We start from the raw sequence: 18,798 nt of genomic DNA on the forward strand, positions 1-18,798 counted from the left end.
GAGGGCGCAGGCCGCAGGGGCGGGACGGCGGCGGCGGGGACGCTCCGGCTCCTTTAAGCGGGGCGGTGCGGAGCGGTGGGGGCCGGCCCGGGGCGGAGTGGGGCGGTGGCGGCGCAGAGCGGGCGGCGGGCTCGGCCGGGCGGCTGGCGGCAGCGGGGCCATGGCCGCCGACGTGTTCATGCGGCCGGCGCGGCTCCTCGGGGCGGCGGGGCCGCTGTCTCCACGCACGGAGCCCGACGAGGACTCGTCGGACACGGACGATGGGGGCGCCTCGCCAGGCGGAGGGCGGCGGTGCGGGCCGCGGCGGGGGCAGCCCCCGGGCCCCCAGATCATCCACTCGGGCCACTTCATGGTCTCGTCGCCGCATAGCGAGCACCCGCCCAAGAAGGGCTACGACTTCGACACGGTCAACGAGCAGACCTGCCAGACCTACCAGTTCGGGGCGGCCCGCAGCGGCGCCGGGGGGCGCCTCAGCATCGACGCCTCCCTCACGAAGCTATTCGAGTGCATGTCCCTGGCCTACAGGTACCGGCCGCCGCCCTTGGGCCGCGGGGCGGGGGCCGGGGGCACGGGGCAGGGCGGGCTGGGGGCGGCGCGGAGGGGCCGAGTGGCTCCTGGGGTGAGTCACGACCGCGGGGAAAGCCCCGGCTGGGCGTCGGGGGGGGGTGGGGGTGCGGACCGGGCCGGGGACCCGAGGGCACGGTGAGGGGCGAGCGAGGCCTGAGGCGATCGGCTGGGGAACCCTGGGGGTGTGGGGGCAGCGTGGCGTCGCCTTTCAGCGGTGATATCCCCCCCTCCACGCGTGGGTGTTCGCGTCGCTTTTGTTTTCAATGAACTTTAAGATCCTTGCGGGCACTTTCCGTAGGCCTGAGACCACGGCGGCAAAGCGTCGCCCCAGCCCTCGCTGGGTTTGGGGTGAGCGGAGGGGTTGTCATCGCGTTCTCAGCGAGGCCGGGAGGGGAGGGAGGGAGTTGGGGTGTGAGGCGAAGCGGGACCGCGTCCCCGGCCGGGCAGCACGCGCTGCCTCTGCGCGCTCTTCGGTGGCACCGGCAATGCTCAGCATCTCACGGCCAGGCTGGAAGTTAGTGGAAACATCTAGTGCTGAAAAGAGTCTCGGGAGAAGTCCTTAAAGGGCAAAGTAAACGTTTGCACCCTGCTCTGTGTGAAAACCGGCCAATTTTTCTTTATTTTTTTTTTTCCCCAAAAATGTTATTTTTATAATAAATTCAGGAAAGTGGGATCTGTCATTGTTTCCTTTGTTCCGGTGGTTGCAGTTGGTAGTAGCACTTCCTGGGTTTATCTGTGCCTTTTGCTTAGACTTCAGTTTTGCTTTTCATCTATTTAATAAGGCGTTATATTCACATTTACTCCCTTTGTCTGTCATCCAAAATGGAGGCAGAGCTATGGAATAGAAGTGTTTTGAAAAGGTGTATGCCTGCTCGAGTCTTTTGTTCCTTGTGATATAGCAGAAATTGGATCCAATCTGATGTTCTCCATTGAGCATATTTTGGAAGTTGATTAAAAGGAATGATGGCAAAGCCTCTGAGCATATCAACAGAAATATTTATTTTCCTTTACAGGAACCATATTAGCTTGCGAAAAGAAAATTAACTTTGCCCACCCCAAATTCCTCTATTTAAGTATTGCTCAATGAAGAGGAAACAATAGAACTATCTGTTCTGTACAGTTAGTGAGAAAATGTAAGTAATCTCATTTTGATAATTTTTACCAAGCGAGTTATTAGTTACTGGCAAGAGAGTGAACCTCAAATAGGTGCGTACAATGGTTGCACATTCTTTGCATTTACAAGAGAGATAAAAATGTAAAACTTGACTAAAAATCAACCAGTCTGCCTTTATTGTACAAGCTGAGAGGAACATGCAAAGGAACCACGAGTGTCATAAGGGATGGAACTAGACTTCTCATGCGTGTCTTCTCATCAGCCCCTATCAGCTTTATTTTGTGTTGTGCTTCCACTAGTGTATCCTTGGGATTTTGAAACCAAGGATCACATCGAATGCAAAGGAATAATTCCGTTATACAAATTTAACAATACCAAATTATGATGTAGATGCGTGAATTGAGCACCAAATCTATTTTAGCAGAAATAATTTTATCCTGCTCTTTGGTGGTAGCATGAGGCAAGGTGCAAAAAAAATCTTCTTAGAGGCTACCAAAGAAAAGTATATTCTTAATATTTCTGTACTTGGATACCTTAAGGTTTGCTTAGTTGCAACCATGAAACATTCTGCCCAGATTCAGCCTACTTACTCGATGGCTTTGTGGTAATTTTTTTAAATCTGCCTATTGTAAACTTGGGTCTGAAAAGGATTAAAATAATTTTGGAAAGTCTAATTTGGGGGTGATGAACGTGGTTATGAAATGAGGAGTCATTGCCATTTAACAAATGATTGATTAAGCACATAGATTGAACCTTTCTGCCTTAAAGCAGTCTGTGTGTCCATATCCTCCTTGGGGAGCGTATGGCACTTGGGTAAACAGCAACTGTCTTTTGTGCTGTGCTTCAGGTTTGATTTGAGAAGTAGTGGTTGGCTTATGGAGATGTTTTCATTGCTGTTGCCTCAGCTGTATCTTTCCCAGTATTGCCTATCTGATCTAGCACTGACAAAACATGCAGGTTTCGTACTGCCTTTGCTGGATAGAAATTCACTCTAGAAAAGAACTCGGGGGTTATGTGTGTGGAAACCAACACCAAAAACTAAAACAAAAAGGTGAAGAAGTGTGGCTTTTGCTTTGTGGCTGTTGCAGAACCAGCAATGAGGGGCATGAGCTAACTCATCATGTTTCTAGAGCTGGGGTGATGCAGCTATGTTAAATACAAAAACAAGGAAGTTGCTGTAACAGAGCTCTGTGTGTAATGTTTGTTTACACATGACACTCATTGCTAGTATTTCAGTGTTTAAAGTTTTAAAAAGACGCACAAATTATGTGGTAGCCATTAGCTTTACCAACAAGCTAGAAAGCAAAGCTTTTCTAGATTACCTTGGTCATTACCTAGGATGGTTTATGTTTGAAAGTGACCCAATTTATGCTGAATCACTTTTGCAGTGGGATGCACAGTGTAGCCTGGGCTCTTTTAATTGTGCTGTATTTTTTTTTTTTTGTTAATATGGCTTTGTGCTGTTAACTGTCGAACTTTTTATGATAAAAAAGTTATTTCTGAACACGAGGGAAGTGATTCCCTCATGCCTTTGAGCAGTACAAGCTAACCTGATTTTAATTTTCATCATAGCTGTTTCAGTCACGTATCCAGTTGCGCAGGTTGAAAATCCTTATTTCAGATGAGCCATTTCACAGGGGAAAATATGACCATAGCATACTCCCCTGTACAGTTAGGAGATTAAAACAATCTTCTAAATCAATAAGTTACTTATAAACGTTAGGGTTTACAACAGGTATCACGCGGTCTGTACTTTATCTAAATGTCACACGTATTTCTCATGAGATGGAGTGTGGGAACTGTATCACACTGATGAAGGTAAAAGAATCCTGGTTTTCTTGTTTTAACCCCTTCACCTCAGCCCTTTAAAACAATGTGACCTTGCGGAACTTGATGTGCGTAGGTAGCTGTAATTGACCTATGGCAGGCAGGCAGGCCACTTTAAAGGCAAAAAGATTTAAAAAAAAAAAAAAAGTGCTTTCTGAAATGACAACTACCTTTGACGTTGTTCATTCTAATGAGAAACTATGCTAATGGTTATATGGCCTCCCATGGTTATTAAGCAGAATTAAGTCAAATGATATGTAATCTTGATACTTAATTTAATAAAGTCCTTTAATAACTTTACAATTATCCAAATAATTACACTACGCAAAAGTAACTTCCCCAAACTGAACTGTATTATGAATTGTTCTGACCACAGCATATCACGAAGTTTTTTTTCCTGAGATTGGGACAGAAGAATTTTTTCTCTTCATTTTGGAGAGTTGTTGTCTTCAGCAGAAGAATAATGTTCAGCTCCTTGTAGAATGCAGGCTGAAGGCTTACGTGAAGTGAAAATTATGCTTTACGAAAGGGCACTGTAAACCATTTATTGCGCGAGCAGGTGGGAATATGGGGACGTTAGACTACCCCATGGAAAACTCTTCTTTGGAAATGATGTATAGTTTGTTTAAGGTCCAAACCCTGAAACATGGTCTTGGAAATACAAGTCTTCATATTCTGAGCTCCACTTGTGAAGCTCTGAAACGTGCGGTAGGAATCAGTGGCATTGTGCTAGTTTATGTCTAGGGTTTGATGCTGAGGTGGCAGAGAGGTAAATTGTGCTGGCATGACTAATGTAGTCATTGCAGGGAGTAGGAAATACAATGTATTACTCCTGGAAAAAGGAGACTGAAGTTGATTATTTAGTTACTTTCTCTAGGTGTAAAATGGATAAGTGACAGTCCAGACTTCCATTAGTACTCACCCAGTGTGTCTTATCTGTGCCTTGTGAGGAATAAGAGGTTGGTCAAGCTCTGGAACCATGTAAGTCATTCATTTTATTTATGAAGGTTCCCTTCTTGCAGTGCTGGGGAGAAGGTATCAGCAGCTGAGAGAACGGGCTTGCCAGTTGTGTGTGGTCATGTACATCATGTACACAAAGCACAAGCTTTATTTTGGGAATTATTAAAGATAATACTTGCATGCAATGTGGGTGGCATTCTTTTTAAACTTCTGTCACATATTATTATGTCAATTGATGTCCATCTTACTTAGCAGTAGGGTATGATAGGGTAAATGAAGATGACTTTGTAGGCTCATTTATTATTAAGTAGCCTCAGAGTTCTCTCGCCTTCTAGTAAGAGCTTAAGGAACATGCCAGGTGTTGTACTTTAGGTAAGAGTGTTAACAGTGGCATCAGATACTTGTCTAAACCCTTGCTTGTTAAAGTTGCACAGAACAGGAGAGTGGGGTCTGGGAACTGTGACGAAGGCTCCCTTTTCAAAAGCTTGCCAGGTCATTTCTAGATCTCATATCTCCTCTTTAGCAATATGACCCCTTCACATCATGTAGATGTAAGCCAAAAATATGCCCTTCATCAGTGGACTGACATTAGGGATCAGCTTGTTTCCAAAGCACGTTTGCCACATATTCTTTGTTAATGCAGCATGTGTTTTGGTAAGTTCTTAGCAATGGTGATAGCAGGTTTGAGATAAAAACACTTCCAGAATTTAGTTATATATTTTACATGCTGCTTGTAGAAATCACTCTAATAAAACCACCTATATTCATCCTATGAATGGAGCCTGACTTGGGCAGAGTTGCTGTGTTATAAGTACTCATGGTTAAGGGTTTCAAAGCAAGGATGCTATATTCAGAGTGCAATATGAATCAGGACATTGTTACTGAGCCTCTTACCTTGCTTATGTCAAATGCTTGATACAGTCACAAGCTTTTAAGCTCTATATAAGATGCACTTTTAAATTCCACCTTGACAACCTTGAACCTCAGAAAGGTTTGCAGAAAGATTGCTGAGCTGTTCTCGTTTCAAAGACATATTTCTTTTGCCAAAGTAAACATTTAAGAGTGGTAATGTGAAAAGGCCTTGGCTGAAATGAAGGTTTTGGTGTCTTCAGGGCTACACATGACTTATGGGAAGAAAAGACAAATTCTGCAGACAGATTTAGATACAGGGCGACATTTTTTTGTTTTGCTCCTGGCTATTTTGGTGGCTCTGCAGGTCACAAGCTTTTAGTGGTTTCTGTGGACTTGGCTGTGTAGGGTGTTACTACAGAGGTGTGGTGCGCAGTGCTCACGTTTTTCATTAAAAAAAACACGTCGTTGATATCATCTTTTGATTTACCATTTAATCTACATGTTTTGTTGTAGTTCTGTTTTCACACAGTAAACAAATATTAATTTTCTGGCTTAAATACAACATGGATTTCATAATCATAATTTTTGACAGGTTGCTGAAATAGGGAAGAGGAGCTAGTTTGTCTTCAGATTGCCAGTTCTCAATACCTTTTGCGTGATCTGAAAAAAGCTTGGCTGAACTGTGAGATTTGGAATTACTTTTAGTGAAGACTTTGTGTTGCATGATTATGATGTGCTTTGAATGAAGTACAATTTGATGGCAACAGAAATTAACACATTGATTTCCACTTCTTTCCCCCTTACCAGGTTTCATTTCTTTCTGCTGAGTGGCCAGGGGAATTAAAGCCAAGAAACTCGAAATTCAGGTCTTAGCTTTAGTCATGTTTTTCCACATGCTCCTTTAGTAGGTCACTGAATCATTCTTGTTTGTTACTCTCCCATGTGGAGAAAAAAAAATTTCCATTCTTTTGGAAGGCAGAGTTGATATACAGTCACTTCAGCAGCTGCTTATCTGTCTGTGTATCTTTAAGCTATGATTAGTCTTAATCAAACAAAGGGGTATCTAGTGGTGCAGCAAGCTGGAAAGTGGTGGGAAGGAATAAAAGGAGCTTTGTAGCCATACTGAGCTGATGGCTGGGCATTTCCAAGATGTCAGAGAGGCATTTTAAATTTTAAGCCTGTCAGTTTTTGTGCAAGTAGAGAGTGAACTCTCTAAGTTGTTGTGTGTGAGTGGAATTTTCCCCCTAATAACAGTATTCAGAGATGTGCTGCAAAGAAGGAAGAGTTGAGAGGGCAGGGAGTGAGGCCAGAAGCTCACTGAGATTTGGAGTAAAATTAAGAGGATCTTTGAGGAGTGCACTGAGTGAATTAGAAGGGCCAAGATAAAGCCACACAGTGGGGTAGCTGATGTTGATAGAGGAGGTCACAGGGATGGAAACAGGAAGGGAAAAAAAAAATTGTGAAGTTCGAGTCAAGCAAATGACCTTTCAGCTGACTGGATGGGTTTGAGCCTGGGTTACAAACTCACTGAACACGTGTGAGTGAGGAAACGTTCGGCAGCAGGGTGGGACGGAGTGGCAGCAAGGAAAGGGAAGTCTCTGAGGATGATAGGGGCGTTGTGGAGAAGACATTGGAGTTGTAGTCAGAGGAGATCTGGTAAAAATGACGAAGGTGAATAGATAATGATAAGTTGGGGAGAAAAGAGGATGATGGTGTAGTGCTGTTCAGGGCAGGAGAAATAGATACGAAAGGGAAGATGATAGGGAAAGTAAGGGTAGGTGGTTGAAGGTGTGGCTGGAGTCAGAGAAGTCCGGCGTTTCTTCCCCATGCTTTGATCTGTGATGGGAGAGTTAGATAGGAAGCACTTCATAAGGGTGTGCCTGATAAAGGGAGAGGGTGAGCTAGATGGACCCAGATATGGAAGTCATGGGTGATCATGCAGTAACACGGGAGCAGGAGAGCTGGGGTTCCTGGTTTGGCTCTTCTAATGCTGCCTTGCTTCCTTCTGCTGTTAGAGAAAAAGGTTTGTCTTTTTAAAACAAAACAACAAAAAAAACCTTATCAGTTTAGAAACTTGGACCACTTTGGGTTTAATCTGGTATTTCATTTTTAATTAACAGACTTCAGGCTATATGCTTGCTACTTCCTTTCCTTTGTATGCAGAAATTAATTGCATTTACAGTTTTCCTCATCTGTCCTTTGATAGTTTAACGTCACTGGCACAAGCAGTCTCTTTAAAGACAAAACTTCTAAGCTACTTCTAAGGAAAAAGACAAGCTTTTTAAAGTCTTTGATGGCTATTGAAATATTTTACAGCTTTCATACAATTTTCCTTTCACTCTGGGAAGGAAACCTTTAACATGTCTATAAAATGATTATGAAGATGATTAGGAAAAGTCCTTGTTTCAGTTGTCTCCAAAGAAAATAGAGTTGGTTCTTTGTGTTTCAGACAGTGATGGAAAATCCTGAATCTGATTGTTTTTAGTGCAAGCTAGAGTTACACTATTGTCATAGTTTCTGAAGCAGGAAGGATTGAAAAAATGGGGCTAGGAAAAACTGGGTTTTCCACAGATTGCTTCTAATAGTTTTAGTACTAGAATAGAAATTCTAAACATGGTCTTCTCAAAATAATTTTCGTTTGTTTGCTCAAATGGGAGTTGGAAGGCAATTTTTGATTGTGTCGAACGTAAAAAAATGTCTTGGTGCCATTCATAATATGATTAATATAGACATCTCTTTGTAAGTAAAGCAGTAATTGCCATCAGAAATGTTCTAGTGTGCGTTTGCCCCAGCTTATTTACTTTGTGATACAAGCACAAAGCTTTTCGCTAGCCCTTAGTTTCTTGGCTTGTTGATCTTAGATGAATCGGTTAACTGTTTTTTCCTTCCTTTCTCCCTCCTCAAAATGACCAAAAACAGTCTCAGTACTTCAGAGACCCACGTGTGTGTCCTGGCCTTTTTGAAAGGGAGAAACAAAGGCATGAAGTTTAGAAGTGAGCTAACACAGGAGTCTAAAAGGAAGCCGTACCAAAGATGACACTTCAGCTGCAAACTGAAATAATAAAGAAAGGAGGCCAATGGAAAAAAAGATTTAGGAGGGGGAGAGGAAGATGATGTGCAGTTTATTGACACCTCTGTTAGTGAAGCTACTGGCCCTTGTAACTGATGAGGAACCCAACAGATGCAAATTACAAGGTAATAAAACCAGGCTGGTATTTTAATGGTAATCATAATGCTTCTGGAAGGCAGTGTTCTGCTGACTGCCTTTGGCATTCACTGAACTGCCTCTGAAAGCACCTGCTCACGGCCGCGGCTGGTAGTTGTGGTTCTGAGAGGCATCGCTTTCCTCGTGAAAGGGCTGTGCTTTGCAGTCACCAAGGAAGCATGAGTATCTGGAGCATCAGCTCTGGATTCCCAAGTGTGTTGCTGATGGTGGCCTTCTGGAGAAGCCAGAAAAGCCTCCTACTTTTAGAATGACAGGAGCTGTATTATTTGTAAAGGAATTTGGATTTTTCATCTGTGGAGAGTTGTTTTGCTGAGCTTAGAAGTCTAAATGGCGTCAGCCTCCCTGAGCTGCCAAACACTTAATTGCCAGGTGAGGCATGACCCCTTTCTGCAAGAGAGGTTTGTTCAGAAGGTGAACGTGCCACTCCAGTTAGCTGAAGGACCCTGCCTGTTAGGGAACTGTTTTTACTGTGTGAGCACGAATGATGAGGGCTCCTTGTCTGCTTTCCTCCCTTGGCTTCATGTGCTGCAGTCGCTGGACTCTGCCTCACTGTTAAATGTAGCGTTGGATTGAGATGTTTGTCTACTCGAAATCCTCTGGGGATAGTGTTTATCTGACTGTTGTTCTCGTGCATGTGATGATCTCTTATAGGTCTCTTACTGGCTTAATGCCTCTGAGGAGGTGGTGTTAAAGGAGAGCCTGAATGACACTTTGGCCATTCTGCTGTGGTGGGAACGTGAATGGTTGGTAATTGCCATTCCGTCTCTGTTAAGCAGACTTCAGTTTGTACCTTCAGGTGTGCAAACTCTGGGTGCTACTTAAGAGCAAGCTCAAGAACAGTTACCTTTGTGAAACACTAGTATTTTTAAAGTTGGACTGTCCAGCTGTGCCATCAGATGGATAATCGAAAATGGGATTGGAGAGGACTGTAGGAAGCCATCTACGCACAAGGCACAGCAAAATGATTCCTTCCTTTGGTCAGTTATCTGGACCACGGCCACTTGGAAGGTACATTTAAAAGAGGTACAAAGCCCAGGATGTTCTGAGTGGCTCTCAGAGCTGCTTTGTCTCCTCTTGAGACTCTAAAACAAAAGGTGACAGGCCAGATGGGAAGGCCCTGCAGGCCACCACTTGGATTATCATCTAGCAGGGTATTAGTGAAAAAAATCTGATTCTCTTTAATTAGTTATATGTAAGTGTATTTTGGCAAGACCACTGCTGGCCTACAGATAATCCTTTTGACATCATATGTTTTGTGACATACTGTGATGCTAGGAAAAGGGTTCCATTGTTTAAGCAGCTAAGCATGCTGCTTAATGAATTGAACACTTTTTCAGAAAAGCACAGAAAGATTTTAATGACTTGTTAGACAGCTTTTTGATCCTTGGTTTTGCATTGACAGCACATTATCTACAACAGTAATATACAGAGACTTTCTCATCTCTCTACTTCTAGTTTAGCTGTTGGTGTAGTGCAAGGATGGAGCGGATGCAGTCCTTTTTGCTATATTTAATGCCTTTTCTTACTTGAATTTTTTATATGTGGGAATGTCTTGCTACATACAGAGAAAAATATTTTTTTAATATAGTGGGAGCTTTCTGGATTTCCAGAGGCATCTTTATTGCTCATTTATACCACACCAGAGCAAGCAGAGGATAACTTTATGAGTAGAGTACATATGTGTTGTTTGTGCTTCTCTTAAATTGCAGATTAACAATATTTCCCTATGCATTCTCTCAGTGATTTGGGAAACAAAGGACAGAATTTTGGGGAAACAGTTCAGAGCAGAAATAGAACAGCTGAGGCTGCTTTCAGCTAAGGGAGCAAAGGAGGAAAGCACGAGAGATCTATTCCCTTTAATCCATAAAGAGTTGTCCTGGTACAGGGATCTGATGCTTGCTGCAGTTTTGTTTCTATATGAGCATGAACAGGCTTCTTCCACCTCAGTTGGGAGGTGAAAGTGGTGGTTAGCTGCGGTTTACTTGTACTAGCATTGGCTCGTGAATAAGAACAAGAATCGAAGAGCTGAACCTTAAGGGTGACTGAGGGGGTAAGAAGATCCAAATAGCCTTGCTCTTGTGTAATAGGTTTGGCCTTCTTGAGAAATAGGATTGCCATTATTAGTTTTGGAAGTGGGACAGCAGCTGCATTCTTTATACTTGGGTCTTGCAAATCTGGGGGGGAAGGTGCAAGTCTGCCCTGTCCTGAACCCTCTGTGTGGTATATGTGTGGTCCTCTGCTCTGCTTCCCTCCTATACCGTATCTATCGTGGTATTCTTCCAAAAGAGTCCTGCTTATGCGTACGCTTTAGAGGTGACTGTGTCGAGAGCTCATGTGAACACCAGAGCCTTACCGCCATTAGAGTAATTGTGGTAAATACTGGAGCTTGGTCCTGCCAGGCTGGGTGCAAGACACATACAAGGCAGTCCTGAAGTGTTTGTGTTGCATCTTGTACTACTGCTTAGAACAGATCCTCAGAAGCATACATAAACAGGATGAGGCCTTTTCTTTTCACTGATCCGTCCAACAGTGGAGCGTATTAGTCCTCGTATATCAGCAGGGGTTTTTTTAAGCAATATGTCTGCATAACAAGATCCAAGCAAACACTGCAGAGGCACGAAAGATGCTTTTGCTGCTGGAATCTGTCGAGTTCATTGTTTTCAGAACTTTCTGGCGTGGGATGTTTACTCGAAATCCTGGCCTCCGTTTCCCTCTGCCACTTTGTTTACTCTCCCTTCCCTCAAGGTCCCATAGTGACGGGTGCTCTGCCTGCAGCAGTTCAAGGACACGTCAACCAAAGTGACCTTGGCTAGCATGGCTATGAGACCTCTAGCAAGGCTGCAGCAAATGCGGTGACTTCCTTACCCAACAGCCAGACCACTTTCCCAGCGCATGTGAGCTAGTTGTCCAAAACGCTCTTCTTGTCTGGATGGCCCTGTCTGTGCCAGGGGCTTTGTTGCCTTGGCTGAATTCTTACCCAGCAAAATACTGATGCAGGGCAAGGGTTAGACTCGGACAATCACATCAGGAGTGATGGTACAGAGCCTGTGTGATGGTATTGTTGTGTCTTTGGAGCAGCTGGAAATAAGTGACGTTGGGATTTCACAATAGACCTAAAAATAACTTAGGCCCACTGTGTTTAATTACTATCTAGCAACTGTACGTTCGTGTGAATGTGGATGCGAGCCATCACAGGCTATTCTGCTAAATTCTTCTTGCTGCATCTTGCATCCAGACTTTAGGCTGCTATTAAAATTATTCACTATTTGTCTTCGCTATTGACACCATTCCCAAAGGGACAGGGACCAAATGGAGCATGAATCGTGGAATCTCAGTTCTTTGTAATTCTTCTTTGAAGTCCATGACTGCTCTTCATTATCTTCTTCTTATGCAGACTTTTGGTTTTGGTCCTGTGGTATGACACTTGGTGTAGCCTATGTTAGTTATTGAAAACTCTTTGCAGTGTGTCAGAGACAGAAATTATCAACGAGGTAAAAAAGGAAAGGCATGCATTTAAAAGGAAATTTTTAAAAAAAGAAGTAAAAGAGGAAATACCTGGGCTTGGGCCTGGCAGCTGTTAGAGAAGTGGTGCCAAACAGGAAGAGGCCAGTGGAAGATCTTGTTGCATTCCTCATCTGCCAGTCAATGGCTATTATCTGCTGCCACATTTCCCAGAGCAAATAATGATATAATTTGATATTTTCTAGGATGGTTGGTCTCTGCTTATTCTGATGAATTCCTGAACGTTTGTATAGAAGCTGTAGCTGTGTGAGTAAGCTTATCCATAGCAAGTCAAGCTCTGCTAATGATATTTACAGTGACAACTGTCTGCATGAGGAGAATTCACCGTATTTGAGTGAGAAGCAACACAGCGAAGTCCAGGTTCTGCTGGATTCAGGAATGGGCTCTGAAATTTTCTTGTCTGTTGGTAGGTCTGGATGTTACATATCATGCTTCTCATGTTAGCTCATTCTGTACAGTGTCCAGAGAAGGTATAAGTGTTTCCCTATATATATTCAAACTCCTGCATATTAGTATCTGCACAAATACTTCAGTTTAGTCCAGCTTTCTCTTTGCTTGGTAAACATCTGTCCCTTACAGGATGAAAGTTGAGGGAACTCAAATAGAAAATATGGTGGTGTCATGCCAGACGTGGGAAAGCATGAAGCAGTGAAAGGGAATGATATACTTGTTTTTGCTCTTTCTAACACAGCTTTTGAGAAACAAAATTGAGCAGAGGGATTGTGTAGTGGGGGCAACAGGTTAGTGACCTGAGAACACACACAAAAATTACTTTTCTGGGTTTGAGGATATAGAAATTGTAGAAAGGAAGGAGTAAGTCAAAGGATTTGGATATTGTTGTGAAATACTTAGATCTGCTACAGAGCCAGAGAAGTTCTTTGCATGTTGTCAGCTTATTTCAAATGAACCTAGTGTTCGGATGGGAGAACTGACTTGATCAGAGATACAGATATCCTCAAGGAGGAAACTGCACTTATTTCAGGTAATTAGCAACCATGTTTGACACCTAAAACCTGTTGAAAATAGAAAGCAGAGATTGCAAAATAGCCAAGAGGCTAAAGTAAATCCATCCAAAAGCTGGGGCATCAGAGTCATCGCAGTAGTCACCATAGTGGCTGTTCTCTGTTAAAAATGTCATTATCTGTCCCTCTTCAAAGCTGAGACCTGCCAAATCAGTACACATATTCAACTCACCCAGGTATGGGGGGAAAAAAAAAAGACATCCATAAACACAGCAAAATGAGAAACAATGTACTACTTCCAATTCACTTCTAGGAAGTAAGTTAATGTAATAGTTAATAGCATTTTCCTTTACAGTTGAGAGGGGCTGGAGGGAGTGTCGTACAAACATGCTCGTCCTGTTCTCACTCTTCCCCAAGCACCGTCTGGTGTCTGCTGCTGGAGACGGGTACTGGGAAAGCCGGACCTTTGGCCAAACCTGTATGAGCGTCCTTACAGCTCTTGCTAAAGCAGGCGAGGTCTGGTGCCAAGTACTACTAGAGTGAGCTAGACACTCTTTTAGTATCAGCTGTGAAAAAATGTCAGGCAGCACTTTCACTGTTTGCTAACCTTTTTTCTACTAAGAGACTTGTCTTTTGCCTTATAAAAAATACAGCTTTAGAGTGCTCTCATTTTATAGCTTGTGCTTGGTTGCAGAAACGTGTGTTGCCTTCAGGGCAGCACGAGACAGTATATGTCAGTGGCGTTTGCGTCTGGAAGCTACAGATAAGCCCAGTTTGTGTTACTGCGTGGCTACTTCCTGTGATATCAGCCTAGTTCTGTGCTGCTGCCTTCCCAACCAGCTGCCTGAAGGTACTGGATATTCCACTGTATTGTGAAAGCAGAGGGCCAATATGTTTGTGACTTGAATGACTCTGTGGTCTGAGTCATTCCGCATATGACGGAGGGGTAATCTGTAATCAAACTGCATGGGAACAAGAGGCATTCCTATGTTCTGGTCTGTCTCTCTTGCTGTGTGAAATAGTTAACCCTTCATAGGAACCATCTGGTTAGATTTTGCTCATTTTATCAAATCGTCAAATGTTATCGAAGAGCACAGCTCAACTTAGAGACTCTGTAAGTAGATGCACAGAAATCTGCAATAAAAACCAACTCATACTGTTTCTAATAAAGTTTTGGTCTGTGAAGGCTGTTGTTTAGGAGCCCAGCATGCATCCCATCTGTTTTCAGTATCCAGTCATACAAGTAGAACACTCAGATCTCCTCTAAAAATCTTAGCAGAGCTTAAGGAGCCTAAAATTTTTATTAGCAGTTTTTATTAGCACATTAGTAGGCTTGGGGTCTGACCTCTGCATGTGGTGATTACAGGCTGTGTAGACATAGCAGGCTTTCTAAAGTGCGGAGACAGATCCTAGGAAGTTTAGAGAGGTTGCTTCTCTCTATAGCAATAAACATGTAAGAAATGTTATTTACCTTTCACTTGAGCATTCTAAGGGACTCTACCAAGTGAAGGTTAAGGCTGGTTGCTTGTATTTTTGGCTTATAGGAAAAACATGGTTCAAAGAAGAGAGTTGTGCAAGGGTCATTTAGTGACGAGTGATTGTTGTTGTTTTGTTTGTAGAAAGATTCAGGAAAGTGCTGATAGTGTCATATGTTTTACTCAGGAAGTCACCTCCTGCTTTGGGACATAAGCCATTTTGGTCCATTCAAAAATGTGTTCTTTGTAAAGAAAGGGGATAAGTCACTCCAGCTGTGTCTTCTAACTAGTGCACAGGTGAATGGTGGGGGAACTTCTGAACTGTTCTGCTGGTAGATATTTAAGCATGGTGGTTACTGTGAGCAAAGGAATGACTTAATAAGGTTATATTGCAATAAAACGAAAGTCTTTCTCTGACACTCACCACATATAATGAGATTAAATACTGCTTTATAAAGTTAACTGCTATGAAACATTCATTGGTGCCCTGTGCTGTGGTGAGCATAATGACCATAACCACCATCATTATAAAGTAACAAACTACTCTTCAGCAGGACTGCAGCCACTTTCCTAAGGACAGGGCTGATCCTCTCCCCATCTGTGTGTGGGGACCAGGCATCTCCCTTGGCCTTTCTAATCCCATATGGGCAAGGAGAGCCGTCTGGGAAAAGTGTGATGAGGATTGTGTGTCACAAGCATTAGTACGCTTCCCAGCCCGTGTCCCAGTTAATTAACAAAGGGCCGCTTGCACAGCCTTTCCTGCAGTGCTGCAGACAAGTGTCCACAGCTCCTGTGTGTGCTGGTGACCCAGAGGTGAAGGTCTGTTTTCCACTATTCGTTCTCTGAATGTTCGACCTTCCTAGGAGGCTGTGGTCTTTGGTGAATCCCAGGGAGTTTCACTGCCGTGCTTTGAGATGTGGCTGCTCCTGTAGCAGGGGCAGGAGGAACTGCTGTGTCGCAGGTCGATGTGATGGTCACCTCTAATTGAAGGGCTGGTTTTGGTGAAGGCATTGTCAAAGCATTTGTTTGCACTTAGATCTGACAAAGCTCTAAGTAGAGCCTTTCCCTGTGAGGTGTGCATGACCTTTGAGAGATGCTTTTCTTTTTTTTTTTTTTTTTTTTTTAAACGCCTTTCTTTTCCTCATTCCAGTCTGCTTTATGTTAACTCTGCAAGGACTTTTCTCCCTACACTATCTTTCTATGGAATTTTTTTTTGATCTTTCAGCAGCCTTAGTAGTGACACAACGGTGCCTTTTAGCCTACTTATGTCTTTTGTGTAGTTTCTGGTTCAGCTTTTATATAAACTTTGAATAAACTGTATGTGCTGTTGCAGTCTCGAGTCTTTAATAACTGAATTTGGTAATAAGTCTGGTGTTTTTCATGCTGCAGGGAGTTGGTTGCAGACAGCTGGTATGAAAGCGTTGTTTCACAAGGGGAGAGGTGGGGGAATGTCTCCTCTTTGTAAAACACCACGTTTGCTTTCAGAATAAGATCACTGAAGTCTTGCAGTATATTTATAGGCTTGTAATGTTGTGCAGAGAATGTTACACTATCCTCTGTGGCAGAAGTGCTGGTTTCAGGTTGCTCTGAGCACGGTAAACAGCTCTGGGTTCCTGTCCCTATGTGCTGCTCGGAGAGCTGTGCTGATCTGCCACGCTGATATGGTTTGTTTGGGTTTTTCAGAAGCTCTGCGTGTGAAAAGCCTTTGAACCATAATTTGGGTGTTTAAAACAAAGTCCTAGATTGTCACTTCTTGATCAGTTTATTAATCTAGGCTAAGGCCTTAACACACAAAAGGTTCCTGACGTGTTTGTAGCTCTGTACAAGGGGGTCCTTGCCAACATCCTTTTAAATGAGAAGGAAGGTGCACCGAACAACCATATTGGTTCCTGATCATCTGTATTGGAAAACAGCTCTTTGTAATGAGTATTCTGATTCTGACATGTTTGAGTAAAAGCCAGTGCCAGAAATCAAGTTTTAGGAAGAAGTGGAAAATACCAAGAGACTGTGAACTAAGCGAGTAGGATCACTTCCCTTTACATTGAAGCTTTTCTAAAAATGGCACTTCTTACTTTTCACTTCTCGCTTTTCATGTGCAAGAGAGCGCTCAGGAAGCACTTCAAAACCAAGGAAAAACAAATGTATTGATCTGATGTGAATTGCTTTGTTGATATGCTTATCAGTACAATGTGTTGATCCTCATAACGGTTGATAGCAGGAGGAAAGTTCCTCTACCTCCTAACATATTTCATAAGAAGAGATCACAGTAGAACTGATCATGATATCCTTGTTATGCCACCTGCAACGTTGTTAGATATATACTATTTCCTTTGCCTCACCAAAACCTTCTAAACCTTCTTTAAGCAGCAAGGAGGCAAGATGCAGAGAAGGGGCGCATTGAGTGCAGTGGCTGTTTTCTAAACGGGAAGCACACAGCAGGGAAGGAGCTGGAAAGTAAGTTGTTGGTAAAGATGATGCAGCAAAGAAAATCTTGCAACTGTCACAGCCCTCACGGCTGCGGATCACAGTGTTATTGCTGGCGCACCATTGCGTATTAGCAAGGTATGTTAAAGCTGATGTTTGTCTTCTGCTCCTTTCAGGCAAGGAATAGAGCATGTGTTCCCTAAATGAAAGTTCTTAGGCTGGTTGTGTTAAAAATAGTTTTGATAATGTTGTGAATGATGCCGGATAGTCATTTTCTGGTCATTCTGGCTCAGGGCACAACACTGACTGAGCTACAGGAACCTTGCAATCCTAGCACCAGAGGGAAGGGGAACTGGAGAGGGGGTTGGATTTGAAGTTTTGCATCTCTAGTAAATAGACTTCAATACTTGGCCCGCAGTGCTTGCAGGCGGAGAACAGCTGTCTGGCATACTGTGAGCGGGTTTCATGCTTACTGCTTTAAATACAGAGATAACATGATCATTTTGTTACAAGGGTGAGTCCTTTAAAACACAAGACATTAAGCCACAGCACAGAAAATATTAAAAAGAATTGACTTCCCACCTTCCTACCCCGCAATTACTGTAGGCAACACTGGTAGCACCTCCTGTTCTTACCCACTAATCCCTCCTGTGTAACTGTACTTTCAGTTGTTTAACTGTTTGATCTGAACTTCCCTGTGTCTGAGCCTATGTTTTTTGAATGAGTTGTTCAAAGTGATTTAGTCTGTTCCACTAATAAAGCTGAAAGAAAATGTATTGCCCGTATTAAAAAAAAAAAAAAAAGGAAATAAGTTCCAATCATTTTTCAAAGATTGTATTACCCTAAAGTTCGGAGCAGGGCGTTGAAATTTGGTGAGGGGGTGACCCATGTTTGAGTGGAGTGCTTTGTCCTGCAAAACTGTGTTTAAACTTGGTGAGATTGTAAGGAACTGGATGCAGTTTTGCAAGCAAACACAAGCATGTCATCTCACATAGGCCAGATCAGCAAAGTGGATGATGAAATGTTAATAGGTCTATGCCTGAGTTTCCCACCTGCAAAATGAGGGTGAAAGCACCGTAGAAAAGCTTGTGGGGAATTTGTTAAGATTAAGTAATAGTCTATAAATCAAGGTATGAGCACTGAAAAGCAAACGGCATGAGGGGCCCTGTCCTGGTTTCAGCTGCAATAGTTAGTTTTCTTACTAGCAGTTGGTAGAGTGCTGTGATTTGGATTTAGGATGAGAATAATGTTGATAACACACTAATATTTTAGTTGTTGCTAAGCAGTCAAGGACTTTTCAGCTTCTCGTGCTGGCCAATGAAAGTGCTAAATATTCAGGATGTGCTGCATACCATCTATTCTGTACACAGAGGCTTAAGATACAGACAGATTGCTTGTGATCCTATAATAAAGGCTTTTCATAATAACAAATGTGCAAAGATACCTATGTATAAATTCAGATGCTTCCTGCCTTTTGTTGTGATTGTGTATACTCCCATAATTTTCCTTTTATGTAGGATCTAATTCAATATTAAACATGCATTGGTGTTCATTCTGACTGAGATTTGAACTCCCCTGTATAGAGTATGTGCTGGTGTAGGTTCAAGGCCATGTTTAAGCCACTAGTTCTTACCTCAGAGGAACATTATTTTTTGGTTTAACTGAATACTTAAAAACTGTGATAATCTTTACTTTGTATATTTTCCACATCTACATCTAATCTGACAGGAAAATAAATGATAGATTGTGTCTTTTAATGTTTTATACCAGAATAGAAACTTTGGATTGCAGTGTTTATTTAAACAAAAATCAGAACAATTTCCTGTGCAGTTTATTTTTTAAATAATAAGCCTGTATTACTGCAAAAGT

At 42.8% G+C, this 18,798-nt stretch overlaps 1 protein-coding gene across 5 annotated transcripts in view; it reads left to right on the plus strand.

Moving 5' to 3' along the window:
* Nucleotides 1-77: 77 nt before the first annotated feature.
* MLXIP (MLX interacting protein) overlaps nucleotides 78-18,798 on the plus strand; it is a 52,438-nt gene continuing 33,717 nt past the window's right edge. Inside the window, exons 1-2 of one of the 5 annotated variants that reach the window (XM_054844729.1) lie at nucleotides 14,011-14,144; nucleotides 16,873-17,067. Coding sequence is in view for 2 of the 5 variants with exons in the window: in XM_054844728.1 (XP_054700703.1) it covers nucleotides 161-525 (365 nt within the window). In the remaining 3 variants the exon portion in view is untranslated. Of the gene's footprint in view, nucleotides 526-7,272; nucleotides 7,344-14,010; nucleotides 14,145-16,872; nucleotides 17,068-18,798 lie in introns of those variants that run through there. The other 4 variants (XR_008579563.1, XM_054844728.1, XM_054844727.1 and 1 more) reach the window with 4 other exon arrangements.

Source organism: Grus americana, chromosome 16 (assembly GCF_028858705.1).
Source record: "Grus americana isolate bGruAme1 chromosome 16, bGruAme1.mat, whole genome shotgun sequence".
Taxonomy (NCBI): Eukaryota; Metazoa; Chordata; class Aves; order Gruiformes; family Gruidae; genus Grus; species Grus americana.